The 14,921-nt window shown below is 42.3% G+C and overlaps 1 protein-coding gene across 4 annotated transcripts in view; it reads right to left on the bottom strand.

The window, feature by feature from the left end:
- Positions 1-14,921, bottom strand: part of rhbdl1 (rhomboid, veinlet-like 1 (Drosophila)) — a 64,810-nt gene that overhangs the window by 46,022 nt on the left and 3,867 nt on the right. Inside the window, exon 2 of one of the 4 annotated variants that reach the window (XM_026178801.1) lies at positions 6,816-6,942. In XM_026178801.1, coding sequence (XP_026034586.1) covers positions 6,816-6,942 — 127 coding nt within the window. Of the gene's footprint in view, positions 1-1,068; positions 2,390-2,784; positions 3,427-6,815; positions 6,943-14,921 lie in introns of those variants that run through there. The other 3 variants (XM_026178803.1, XM_026178804.1, XM_026178802.1) reach the window with 3 other exon arrangements.

Below are 14,921 nucleotides of genomic sequence, written 5' to 3'. Positions count from 1 at the left end.
TTACAGGGCAAAGCGTATTTGCATGACATCAGATTAAAAAAACAACAAAACCCTCTGAATTGTCTCTGCTGCCCTCGGGATGCACTGGTGTTCACCAACAACTGGGCCACCGACTCCGTAATTATCACAATGCTTGTTCTGCTGTGCTATTAATATCAGCGTGTTGTTAAACTTTACCGCTCTAGTGCTGCGACGTCACAGGCCTAAGATCTAAATCGCGCCCAAACGGTCATCGGACTCCACTTTCTCATGTTAAGACAATGCAAACACAGGGAATTTCAATTTCAAATACAGCTGAATACAAAGAAGAAGAAAAAAAGAGTGGTGGACAGAAATGTGTCAGAAAAGCATTCAGAACCCCAAGGCCTTATGGGTGAGATCTAAATACGATTAGACCTGAATGCTTTCGCGGCTGAATGCTGCCAACCATCAAGTTACCTTATCAGGGACACTAGAATAGAAAGGCCACCGTAAGCATGCGTTTATGTGTGAGGCTGCATAGGCCAAAAATAGCCCACGCTCAGCACTACAACCTCCTGCAGACAAAGACTAATAAACTCATGTTTCTACGGTTTCGCTCGCCTTCTTCTCCCCCTGCAGCATTTTCACGTGGTTCAGTCTGACAGACCCGCAACAACCCCTCTCTTCAGACCTGCAGTCCTCACATATGCATAAGACGTCAAGTCTCCACCTATAGTGGTTTCGGAAGACTTCACTGAAACTCCCAAATGCTTAAACTCTACAACAACTAAAAGATGCTCGATCTGAGGATCTATCAGGCCAAGTTTGCCTCAGTTTTCCAGCAGCAGTGAAATGAATGATGCATAATTACAACATTCCTGGTTTGGACCTATCCCTCCAACATATACCTTTTATTTGCCCGTTGACTTGATTGTCTGATAAATGCATCACTCTAAAACGAAGGGAAATAGCATTCAAATTATATCCAAATCTATTTTTCTTTAAAAGTAAAAGACGGCAGATTCGGCATGTTAGACAGCGGAAAAACTAAGAGGCGACAGTGACTGCATGATCATCTCCCTTTACATCCGACTACAGTTAAAATACCCTTGAGAGAAGCACTTGATCTCCAGGTGCACTTGTAGATTTGCTTAGAAGCTGGCAGGATATTGCTGTTGTTGTGGAAAGCCTCCAGTGAATGTGACAAGAGAAATCTGGAGGGCAGAGCTGCATCAACATGAGGCATGTTCAGCAAAACATTTTCCTGGATAAAGATGAGGGAGGAAAGTGCTCGATGTTTAGGCAGGCAGAAGGCTTTGTAAAAAAACAAAAAAAACCAAGCTTTCCTGCTCTCCGTCCAAATGCTGTTGGCAGATTTCACCTCATTTTAGTTTAATTAGAGAGACCTTTTCCAAATCAAAGGCCGCCGCATGGAGTCCCAAAGGTGGAGAAAGCCTGTCGTCAGCCAGTGTGAATGATTTTGGTCTAGACTTGAGCTTAACAGAACTGCTCAGCTGTGGCCTTGCAAACTGACTGTATGCAAATACTGGTCCAAGCAAAAACAAAAAACAAAAAACCCCCAAATCAATAAAACAACTAGTAATTTACAGTGTGGAAATATTGGCTTTGTCCCCCGGCTAAAGACCTGTTACACTGAAAATGGATATTGACAGAGATTAGTCAGCCTCACACTGCAAAGTATCTGTGAAGGAATATGAACTGTGGCTAAATCACTAATGTATTTAATCTTAAATCGCGTATACAGCGCATGACTCACCGGTGCCACCACACTGCATCTTTTCAAATAACCCACACGGGCTTTTTCCAATTACTTTAAAAACCACACGCATTCATAAAAAACGCAATCACAAACGCACACGCATCCTAAGTACAAAGTCTAGATGTGTGTGTCTGCGAGGCAGTTTACTGTGTAAGCACTTTAATGTGAACATGTTTGCAGTCCCTTGAGTCAATATGTTGCAGATGAGCCACTCGTGACCCGCCTAGACTCTGCAGCACACAATCAATTTCTTCCTTCTTGGACATAATGACTGTCCATACACCCTGACAATCAGTGAACGCCCCCAGTGGGCCGGGTTCTCATTAAAAACAGAAGACATGCTAGTTAAAAAACAGACATCAAAATCCAGTTGAACGTCTGCCTTCAAGCAGCCCAACCCAAGCGTGCACACGCTTTTTTTGGTTTAAACCATTTTGGTTTTGGTAAATTTGGAGATGGCAGACCAAAGATAAATATGACTGAAGAGTAAATATGGCAGCTTGGCTTGAAGACAGATGTCAAGAGGCACATTTTTCACTAGCCTAAATATAGTCACAAACCCTGTGTTTCAACTTGGCAAGAACCTCCAACATGGCTGGGGACAAAAAAAAAAGAAAGATGGAAAAGTTTAAAAACAGACACTGTTATTTGGCCTTAAAGGGGAAAAAATGACATATATATTTATATAAAACCAGGGCTTCAGGGAAACTGTCTCACTGTCTCAGAAATAAAATGTTAAATAATCCTGCAAACTCAAAACCCTCGGGTGTTAATATCGGGTGTGTGGCAAGTGCAGCAACTCAACCTAAACTGCAGGAAAAACAAACACAACCATAGACATGCAGAAGGATTGCTGCAGCATTTACAGTTGACCAAAAGACTAAAAACCATCCTTCATTTAGAGAACACAGCGATCTGTCTATCCAAGCATCCATGCATTTAGTATATTCAGTATCCATCCATCAGCACACACATCTCCTTCAGAATTCCTTCTATAGACCGTGACACGATGGTCTGCCTCCTGCTGTGGCTCAAGATCTGACCTCACATTCTTGTGGCCAACATCGCTCCGAGATGCTTTCATTTGTGCCCGTGCACGCACAGTCCCTGCTATCAATCCCAACATCAGTTCTCAGCACAGCCTCCATGTCTCAGTCCCTGGGTAGACGGCGAGGTGGCCGGGATCCTGTAACCATAGAAACCTCTGCCGCTGCTTCCTTGCTTACCTGCTCTTGTATGAGCTGAAACAGGGAGCTTCTATCCATATACTGGCCAGGGAGGTGAGAGGAGCCGCCGAGGACAAGGGCATAGGGAGGAGCGAGAGAGAGGAGTGGTGGTCTGGTTGGAAAAGATGGGAGAAGGTGGAGGGGGGAGATACGGTTAGGTAGCCGCTGGTGCCTAAATAGTAGCGTCAGGCCGTTTCGTTACTGCCGTGTTTCCCCCCCCCCTTTTCCTGTTAATGGTCCCTGGGTTTTCTTGCTAGTGGCGTCGCCGGGGTGATAAACGGGGGTGCTGAGTGCTCGTCGGGTGGTGCAAATGGACTGTGACTCTGCTCCGTGTCAGTACAGCGTGGCGCGGTGGTAAACCCAGCTTCAGCAGACGACAGGCAGGCACGCAAGGCAAGGCAGATCCAGCAGCTCTCATTCACTCTCCTCCTCCTTCTTGCTCTCCTCTATCCCATTGCACTGACTGCTACCTCTCTCTCCTGCTCTCCCTCTCTCTCTCATCCCTCTCCTCTCTCTCTCTCTCACACTCACACACACACACACACACACACACACACACACACACACACACACACACACACACACACACACACACTGCACCGCCTGCATACCAATGAGGCAGAGGAGGGAGGCGGCCTCTCGCTTCCAATTGCAGGAGGGGAAGGAGTGGCCAGGGGCTGCGGCTCCTCTCCTCACTACAAGTAAGGCGTCTCGGGGAAGGAGGAGAGGATGGGTTCCACTGCGGCTTTGCGCTTACTACTGCTACAGACACCCCCACCCACACACATGCACACACACAGACACATGTCTGGTCTGTTACATTCATACATACACAAAACCACACAGTGTAAACAAGACAAAAGCTACTAATACACAGACATATGGTAAAATACTATCCATGTTGTGTCTGTCAATTTCAGCCACACACGAGATGTGTTGCATAAAGGATCACAAGGAAAAAGAACTACTGATACCACTGATCAAACCTTAGCTGTTCTGCAGCCCTTTACGTTCTAATTATAATCTCTGACACATTAGCTCGTTGTAAGGACTGCTCTAATGATCAAACGGACTCCCACCTCCAACGCACACAAACATGAAATTGAATCAGACAGCTTGGCTGGCTCACTGATCGTCCACTGAGCTCAGACGAATACCACAACAACAATAACACCGACCCAGAACCCATAACTGTTCATTAAGTAATATCAGAACAATGGTTCAATCTACAACACCTGACAGGTAATAAAGAGACTGGTTGCGGGGAGGAGAACATAAAAATAGCTGAAGTTGTTAGCGCTCAGGTGGGCGTCAGTCCTTTCTTGAGATTGTTTAAAAGGTGTTTTCTTCCTGCACAAATCCACAGTGACCCCTCCTCCTCAGGACAATGGTGATAATGGCAGTGTAATGTAAATCTTAGTTTTATTTTATTTTTTTAAACCCTCTCCAGTGGAGCACAGTGTCAAGGCTGTGACTCAGGGACCGCTTCAGCTAACAGATAATGGGTGAGGCGGCGATGTTTAATGTCTTCTGTGTAACTCACAGTCCCTCTGCTTGCTGAAACGATTGCAGTGATTGCACCACATGTTTGGACCTTTCTCTTCATATAGATGCAAAGTGGTTTATAAGTTCTCTTCAATGTGAGAAAGGAATAAATAAAATATATATATACCTCATTACAAGGACAGTATTGTCTTGTGCTTTATTGGGTCAGATGGAGCCTGCGAGCTATACAAAGCCATAAGTAACTGCCGTATTTATTCTAATGGTTTTGGCCTGGGCCACAGTGAATATGGCATAGCTCCCAGACCTTCCCTTTGTCACCTCCCATTATGCCAGTCTGACACTCCTGTTTGAACAAAACCTTAATAATTACCCTCCAAGTCTTTGGAGATGACAGGATTCCATTTTTTTCCTCCCTGCGTGGAAAGACTGAAGTCACGCCATGACGTTCTTTGTTCGACTACTAATCAATGTTAAGAATTAATTTGTCTCCAATACTCGGTAGTTGTGAGCCTGAATACGACCGAGCTAATTACGAGGTCACTGCTGGAGGATCTGCAAACTGCAATGAGCGAGACAGATTGAAAAAGCTGCCAAAGTGAACCTGGATTCAACTGTTGCCTTGGTAACCTCAAAGGACTTCCATCAAACAATGATAGACAAGTAAAAAAATACATATCCGGTGCGGTAAGAAAAACAGCAGAGAACCCTCCTAAGAGAAACGCCCAGACTTTGGAAAACTGAACACAAAAGATGAATTTAATGTAGTCTTCATGAGATTTCTTAGCATAGAAATCCAAAATTAAACACATACCGCTCTATTGAGCCACACTACGTCAAGTCAAATGCCCTCTATGGAACAAAATGGCACTTGATGCAAGTAAACAGCATTTTCAGCGGTGTAAATAACATGCCAACAAAGCTCACGGCCCCACCAAAGGTCAAACAAGCATCATTGTTGCCATTAAACCGAAACCAAGTGACATTAGTCGACCCAAAGAAAGTCCAGTCTTCGGCTGCCTGAAGCATCGCCAACTGAACGAGCCCGACTAAACCCTTCACCTCTGGTGGATGGATGCAGACGGCAGGATGAGCCCAGGCAGACCTGCTCCTCTTTAACAAGCCCTGAGAGCTGCAGACAAAACACTGGTGTAGCCTCTGCGTGAGAATGGGGAGAGAATAACAAGGCCGTTCAGGGAGTGCAGAAATGCACGTTAATTAGACCACCAGTCTACACTCTTCCTCACCAGCTTAACGACCTGCAGGTCCATAAGGCAGGTGTTTGTGAGAATAGCTGTCCTTCACTGAAAGTGCGGTAAGATGAAGCTATAAATGAATGCCTTAAAAGGTCTGAATTCAGTGTGCTTAATTGTACACAGCCTGCACTAGCATTATTAGCACGAGAGTTGGATACGTCTGTTTACAAAGCAGAGACTCCAAACTATGGATTCATTTTAAACAGGGTGGGGGAAAAAATCATTGTTTGTCTTAAACAATCTTTAAAAGACTTTTGTTAATTCTTTTGTTCCAATCTTTATTAAATCTAATTGATATTCAGACCTGCTGCTCAGTCTGGACTGAAAATAAGGCTCTGTTAACGATGCAGTTTTGATTGTTGCAGCAATGTGAGGTTCTACACAGATTTTTTATATATTTTTTAAAGCACTTGGCTTTAATAACACAGCATCTGGGAAGAGGCAGCTGTCACATGTCTGCTGTGGAGTAAATTCTTTTACAACACAACCGAGCAAGGTTTGATTGGCTAAATCTAGAGTTTTCATAACTGAAGACGAAGTTATTGGAGATCAGATCCTTAGGTTTAAATTTAACTTCATATGTAAGGAATCTACAACCAGTTTGAAAGTTACACTTCACCCTGTAAACACACTGTGTTAAAAGCTGGAGTACACGCAGTCATGATGTTTTTGTATTTGTTTCATTACTCTAAGGAGCCACTATTTCACAAAATAACGCTTAAACCCCCCAAAACAAACAACTTGCCATCTCAGTGTTTGAAAGACGTCCGTTAAACAAAAGAGGCAGAAAAATCCGTTTTGCCTTTTGTTTTGTTCCCTTTGTGGAGATGTTTGTTATGATGTGTCATGTGTCATGCCTAGTATACCATTTCACACAAAACGCTTAAACACTCCAGTCAATCAAAAGCCCCGTGAATGCCCCGATATTGCATACTGCTTCAAGATGATACACTATACCTCTTGAGCCTTTGTTTACCTCGCTGTACCTCATATTCAGTAAAGTAAAACATCTCAGCCAGACTCATCGATTCCTGGCCCCGTCTATGAAGAGTATAAACCGCGCTGCAGAAAGCAATAACAAGAAATTACCTCGTGAAATCTTATTTGTCTGGTTTGTTGAAAGGGGAGTAGTGGGAAGGAGACACATCGACACCTGAGGATGTTTCTGTGTGGACGCTCAGCTGGAGCGCTGTCTGGTGCGCGCTGGGAAACATTGCTGGAAAACAACCAGGGGGAAGAGAAAGTTTGTGAATTCACTGAGAGAAAAGAGACAATAAACTCAGGGAGAGTGGCTGGTCTGAAAGTTGTTTTGGAGTGCAAATATAATCCAGTCTGCACAATATAATGAACGCTCAGCATGCTGCCAATGTGCTTGATCTCAGCATTTAAGTGTTGCTCTATTGTTTTCTAATCTAATCTTCTGTAAATTAAGGACACGGCTTGTTCCAGGAGGGGGTTTTCTAATAACCCGTTAGCCTCCGCTAATCACAAGGATTAAAATAGATGAGGGGCTTCACACTCAAGCCACTGAATATCAAGCAGCAGGTATTGTGCAATAGAGGGAATCACCCACATGATAAAAAAAATAAAGAAAAATGGCAGAAAAATGAATCAGGTCACTGAATGACACAGTTTTAATCCAAACTGCTCTACTTAGAAGATTTCTTGGGGACATAAAACAGAAGAGGAGGGGAAGAGGAAGGAGAGAGTCAGAGGAAGGAGGCAGAAATTGGAGGGAAATGAGGAGGGGGGAAGGAAAAGCAGAGGGGAAAATTACTAAAAAGAGGACTGTATTATATATTCTATGATCTCTGCCAACTCTAAGCTTCACAATATTCTCTTTCTCTCTCTCCCACACACACACACGAAAACATGAAGTGCAGATTAGACCCAAATTTTGTTTTCAGTGCTACAAATGTGGTGTAAAAATCAGATTTTCCGAGGATCTTCTCATTGATAGGATTGGGAGTCATGGAGAGACCTCTGCTGTTTAAGGCTGCAGTTGCATCATCTGAATCCAAGCTTGTCCTCCACGTGCTTTCATGTGTTTTACACATGAAGTACAGCGATTAAAGTTTTAGGCCCTACAGATGTAAATATTTCTATTCAATGTGCTGCACCGCTCTGACCATCAGTCATAAAGAGCCGTCTTCAGCGAACAAGAAGAAGAGGGGGGTCATAAAGATGCCCCACAAAGCCGTATCCTCCGTAATCGTAACCACCAGTGATCAGACTAAATACTGATTATTATTGGTGGTATAAAACAAAACATCTGGGCAGAACTGCAAATGAACAAAACAACCCAAGTGTCTCTACTGCCTGCATTTATTTTTTCTTTTTCAACCATTTACTTTCATCATCATCATCATCTGACACAAGCAGAAATTTCTGACACGGTTTTTGTAATTTGAATTCCCCTCAAGTCAGTGATTATGTTGATAGATGCCAAATAACACAATTTCTAACCTGTGTTTAAAATGCTGCTGCCCTCTGTTGGTAAAACTCAGCACCGCAAGACACCAGAACTGCACTATGTGCAAAAGTATTCTCCCAGATTTTTTGAAAAACAGTTTGCAAAATATTTTGGTAGCACGGGAAAAGCGAAAAACAATCAATCAAATTTTAGTTTTTATAGGAGATGTTGAAATAAAACCATGAAACTAATGGGGGAAAGACCAAAACGCAAAAACAAAAACAACCCCAGACGAACCAAAGAAAGGTTGAATTAAAATGAAGCTGGCACACATTACACAGCTCAGAGTTAGTGTCTGACTGCTGCTGCAGCTTGTTTTGCTCATGTTCTCTACCTACTGTAAGTCCCAGTGTATTAAAGGGGCAAAGGCTAAAGTCAGGATTAGAGCTAAATTCAGCATTCTTTACGAGTGCCAGTGTCAATCAGATGTGACAGCATATAACCAAAATATCACTATAAGTGTTTGATTACAAACTAAATGCTGCTCTGGTTTAGTTTTATTGCTACTGAGAAAGAGAGAGAGAGACACTGCAGACGAATTACATTTTTAATAACAGTTATCACTTTGGCTCTTCCCCAGGTAAGAATCATTTCCTGTTATATTGTAAGTTCTTTGAATGTTTTGTTGCAAATTAGCAACTGCTCAAAATTCTTGTTTCAGATTTCCACAAATGGGAAAAGCCAGAAAAAGCACATTTTTGCCATTTTTAAGGGGAAAAAAGTTCTGTTAGTCGAGCTCTGGGTGACATAAAAACAAACCCGACTGTAAAACATTCACAGCCAGAAATTAGATTTTTAAATGCAAGTTGCCAATGCTGCATTTGTATATTTGACAAAGTCTGTGTACACTCGTGGGCCACTTTATTAAGTACACCTTGCTAGTACCTGATTGTACCTATAGAACTGCTTTAATTCTTCATGGTGTAGTTTGAACAAGGTGCTGTGATGTTTAAATGATGCTCAGCTTGTTGTAAGGGGCACGAAAATATCCCCCACACCATTACAGCACCACCAGCCTGAACTGTTGATACAACTGCAAATTTGCAAAGTGCCCAAACGACCCATTCACTGCAGATAAAGACTTAAACTTATTATTGGAACTATTTCTTTCAGGTAGCATGGGACAGGATTTTGCCTGTGCCATCTCACCTTAATACGATAACTTTAGTTTACTGAAAGAACTCCAGATGGCTGCTTGACATCATGACTCAGCACTTCAGTTAAAAAACCCCAAAACAATCTTTCAACTGTCAGCTGACAATCCCTCACCAAAGCTTCTGCTGGTGTGACTGACAGCTCGCAGGTGCTCTGACACACTGTGTCCAGTGAGCAGCCTGTTATACGAGAGGTGGTTTGACAGCTGACATTGTGGAAATAGTTAACTACTCTACATACCAAAATGACAGAGGGCGTTTTTGAAGAGACGCTCACAAAGAACCTCTTGGTGCGATGCGAACTGACGGCCTCTGTTGATTCGGATGCGCAGCAGTCAGCGCAGCACTTGGCCGTTGACACCTGCTCCGACATCGAAGCGATGACACAGCTGTCAAAACCAGAATACACACTTAGACTTCGACGGAGAGCACACACACCCAGCTGGCCTGAAGACAACAATATTAAAACCACTGCAGTGTCAAAAAGCTGTTCTCACTTTCTCAGCAAGGCCTAGCGTCACCGTGGTAAAGGTCTAATCTCACAGAAAGCTGTGACAGCGTAAATGACAGTTGAACTAAACAATGTCCACCTCAGATCCATAACTGGCATTTTGAGCCTGAACAGGGATAAAATGATGATATACAGTCCAGACAGTAACAATTTGGGCAGTTGCACATTTTTGTCACTCTTCGGGCCCTCTACTGCATCACAATTCAAATCAACCTGAGAGATTTGACTCTCAGCACAAACTGAAGGACAGACAAGTTGTCATACAGACAGTGCCAAAGGTTTCTAAAGTAGTGAGACACATCATAAACAGCATAAACAGAATCATCTTATGCATGCACCAAGCTGACACACGCTAGAGGTGGTCATATATTGATTGGAGATTTGTGGGTGTATCCCTGGCTCCTCCAGCCTGAATGCCAAAAGTATCCTTGGGCAAGATACTGAACCCTGATCTGCTCTCCGATGTGTTCATCAGAGTGTGAATGCTGGATAGAAAGCACTTAGGTGTGGAAAACAGTGTGTGTGAATGGGTGCATGCATAAAGAGCTCAGGTAGAGTAGAAAAGAACTCTATAAGTCCATTTCCCTTAAGTGAGCAAAAACAAACTACTTTCGGCTGCTCCACAGAAGGTCGATCTGCATGTTTGATTTGGCAGATTTTTGCTCCGGATAGACTTCCTGATGTAACCAGATTAAGTAAAAATGACCAAATATTTCACAATTTCATCCTAAAAACCTCTTTGGTTGCTTTGGCTGTGAGTGGGGGAGTTTAGATTAATCTAAGAATTCATCTTGTTGCTTCCATCAGCTGTGAAATCGCAGGCAGATGCCACTGGGCCACTTCTATTGTCAGCTTTATTAACCCAACCCAGGAAAGAAGCACCACCATGTTTGACAGAACAGCTTCATATGAACTCTTCTCATTTCTTTGTGGATGTTTGTGATTTACGCTCAGTTTTTTTTGCTTCTAAGGCTTACCAGGGGCTTACATTTTATAGATCCACAGAGGATCTGATAATCAGTACAGCAGTTGTGATCCACAGCAGCGTGAACCAACACAGAAATGACACACAGCGAACCAAACGCACATTTGTCAGCCAAGTGTCCGATTACTTCTGGAGACTTGCCATATTGCCACTATGTGCTTAAACATGGCACAAATGGTTCTTTCAAATAAAACCAGCCAGACTAAAGCCCAGACTTGGCAGTTTGAAAGATTTAACTGGTGAACTTTTAAAGAAGCTGAAGCACAAAGCCTGCAGAAGAACAAAAATGTGTTGCTGGGTGCTGCTGGTTAAATGGCTGGCCTGCATTCAAGTCTATCATAAAGCAATGCAAAACAGCAGATTTTAAGTAAAGTGGATTTATTGGAAGGTGCAAGTGTTAAAAGATTAACACGCTTCATTTCGTATCAGCCTCGATTTGCCCTTTTCTAGCATGGATAAATTATACAGTGTACAAGGATCTGTGTTTAATATTTAGGTTATTCTGGAAGCAATGTTACACTAGCTCACATGCAGATCATGGTACAGACCATCAATTGACATACTGTGTGGAAAAGATGATCTTGACAGGTAACAGCTCTGGTTTTTGTTCAGTGTTTAGCAGGAATGGGGAAAAAATATTCACAAAACTTTTGAAATTTTGTTTGTCAGTACTATATCGATACAAGGACACCAAATATCAATATTTTATTAAATATATTAAAATACAACCAAGTCAGCTCATACTGCCCGATGGGAGGGGAGCTTTCTGCACTAGTCTGACTTGGACTGACTGCAATCACTCAGAGAGAGACTGTCAAAGGTTTGCAAATAATAAATAATTTGTCTAATTTATAAATGCAGACAAATTGCCGACATGTTGGCATTAGTCTGAATGAGTCCCCGTCAATGAGCACAACTAGAGGGGACAGGCTGCCAGCTGATTCTGGCATATTCTGGTTATGTTCCTTTTTTTAAAAAAATTATCATTATTTAGAATTTACCAAAAATATACATTTTTTTAATAGGGAGCCAGACTCAAAATGCCACATAATAGCTTGGTCACTTTATCCACGTTTACTGAGTATAAACAACCAAACAAGAGTTCATCCCAAACCCAGTTCCCTTATCATAAAACATACAGTATACTGTTAAGCCCTGTCCTGCCCAGTTTTCATAACTTGCATCTACCTTATTAAGTAAAAAAAAAAAATCAAGCTCATAAGCGCACCATCTTGAGGTCCTAGCCTCTTCATTCCAATCATTCTTGTTAAGAAATTGTAACCAGAGTTTTAGAGGCAACCAACTGGTTATATTCCTGTGGTACAGGAAGACCGCTGAGCACAAATGGAACAGTTAAATGTAAATTTCAGTCTGTGTGGACAACAACAGATGTGTGATTTTGACGATTTAACACAGTTAACTGCTGTATTATCAGAAACCGATTGCATGTCATTTTCAACTTGACCGCATTCATGCAAAGACTAATAGACTGACTCAGTCTTATGGCAACATTTACGGCCAATTTTAATGACAATGTTGATTTACTTAACAATCTCATTTTGCTAAAATAAATAAGTGATAACTGAATTGAGAGAAATTGATTTTATTGGATAAGACATATACTGACAGAGTTTAACTTTGCGGACATAATTTGCAATATTATTTTTATAATTGTTGCAATACTCGTTTCTAATTATTGCAAAATGTTAAAAACTGCCGTATCATATGATGAGTGTTGTGATATTTTGTATCATGGGATGTCTGGCGATTCCCACCTTCCCGTTTAAGAGGTGGTGTAGTCATCCGTTTTATTATCATAGTTGTAGATATGGATTCTGAGACTAACTGTTGGCAGCTAAACAAATTTGGAGCCTTTTACATCCCTCTCGCTTCCAAAATGTATTCATAGAGAGATGTTCCCGTCACACATTTTAGTTTAAAACAGTCCTTTTACTGTAACTGACTGGAAACTCTTCCACATAGGATAATCTCACTAGATATACATGAGGTAAAATATGACAAATTACTCAAACAATGCTCAATGCTGCTCAAACAATGAGGGAAATTGTTTGTGTGGTGTATTTACGAGACCGTAATAAAACCAGTTTTACAAATACTGAATTTAAAGCAGTGCTCTTTTAAACGTAACACAGTGTAATTGTCTGCTGGGCAGTTCTGGACCCTCTGACATCCGATCAACTTCTCTGATAGGCAGCACAATGAGGCCTTCAGAAGCAAAATGGTGGCTGATGTTACCCAGAATGCTTTGGACCAGCGACAGGACGAGACTTGAGATTGTTTACTTCAGCTAAAATTACAAACTGGCATCAGATAAATTTAGAGTGGGAACGCTAACACACGTGACGCGATGGTGTAGCTGTCTTCTGTAAATACATATGTAACATAACTCCGACTCCACTCTCTCCAACTTTAGACAACTACACCAGCACTGGGTCAAACATTATGTAAGGCGAATCTCAGACACACATGACCCATAAATGCACAGTCAACACCAAAGTGGCATCAGGATCTTTTAAGGTCACAGGCAGCATGTATGGACTGTTTTTTTTCTCTTTACTCTATTTGAACACTCTAAACACTAACATATCTCTCTTTTTTAACCTAATGTACACATACTCACACTCTAATAAATACATTGAAGCATCTTGCCAATAATACTGTGATGTAGAGGATCCAGGAATCAAACCACCAACCTTCTGATTAGTGTACAACCCGCTCTACCATCTCAGCGCCGCCTACATAAGGCTGCAACTATTACAAAACTGAGAAGTAATTAAGCGACAGAGTCCAAAGCCACCTCAACAGCTTCTTTTGTTTAGTTTATTGTAATGTGAAACACAAAAAGAAGCAGATACCGGGGAACCAACCCATGTTTGCATAAAATACTAATCAATCAAAAATTATTTCCTTTCGAGCAACTAATTGATTAATCGACTTAATCACTTGTCCCACACCACTGAGACTCTAATGCTTGAGGGGAGGGGTGGGGGGAAGGGGCCACAGCAGGCTATAATTGTGGCAGGGATTCAGACAATCAGCGGATAATTGTTAATTATGAGTCGCCTGTGAAACAGAAACGCCTCCGCGACGGTCCTAATAAAAGTGCCACGTTCGTCAAGTTACATATCATTACCCCGATAATTACTTCGATGCTGCGCGCTGAGCGGGGCTCGGGAGGTCCAGCCTGTGTGAAGGACATCCCTCTGCCGGTGAACGCAGGGAGTGGTCTAACTGGACTACAACTCCGTGTTTGGCTGCTGTTTTTCAGCACCGCTTCCTAAACGGGGCACAAGCGGCCAAAAACAATGACGCGTCACTGCGAGCAACCGGTGACAAAAACAACGGCCCCGGAGTCAGCCCTCCACTCCAATCAAACAAGCCGAAACGCGAACGCTGTTCTTGTTACTCCTGACCCCGAAAAGGAGCCACAAACAATAGAGATGTTGTCCATATTATCATAAAACCAACAGTGAGTATTTATACAGTCAAACGCGTACACGCGCAACGCACAGCCCAATTATTCTCCTCCATTCACTTACACCACATTCATATTTTTGTTCCCTCCAGCTCGCCTGAGCTCAATTATTCACTCCTTCACCTACCTACACCACCAACGCCACCCGTGCACTTGTGCTATATGAGTATAAATACTATTTCATATGGACCCTCCTACACACACACACTCATCCATTCATAACTCATCCTTTCATCTTTTCCGTCCCTCTTAAGCTCCATGTGTACCACATGAAAGGGGGGAAAAACACACACACACACACACATTCATTCACTCTACGCCCCCTCCCCTCTCTGATCGTTTTCACCCATTCAATCCCTCCTCACTCACTAACCCACTAACTCACCCAGACTGTGGTTAACAGAGAAACACACACGCCAGAAGCCCCCCAAAACAAAACCCACTCAGTCCTTAAACTCACTATAAACACACAGGTGGATAAACAAGGGAGAGAAATAATTTATATGTCATTCATATATATTTATATAGAAACAGGCACGCGAGATATTATTGCAATCTAGCTAAATGTAATTTTAT

The sequence above is a fragment of the Astatotilapia calliptera genome, chromosome 8 (assembly GCF_900246225.1).
Source record: "Astatotilapia calliptera chromosome 8, fAstCal1.2, whole genome shotgun sequence".
NCBI lineage: Eukaryota > Metazoa > Chordata > Actinopteri > Cichliformes > Cichlidae > Astatotilapia > Astatotilapia calliptera.
The sequence above is the reverse complement of the archived record's forward strand: the minus strand, read 5'-3'. Positions and strand labels throughout refer to the sequence as shown.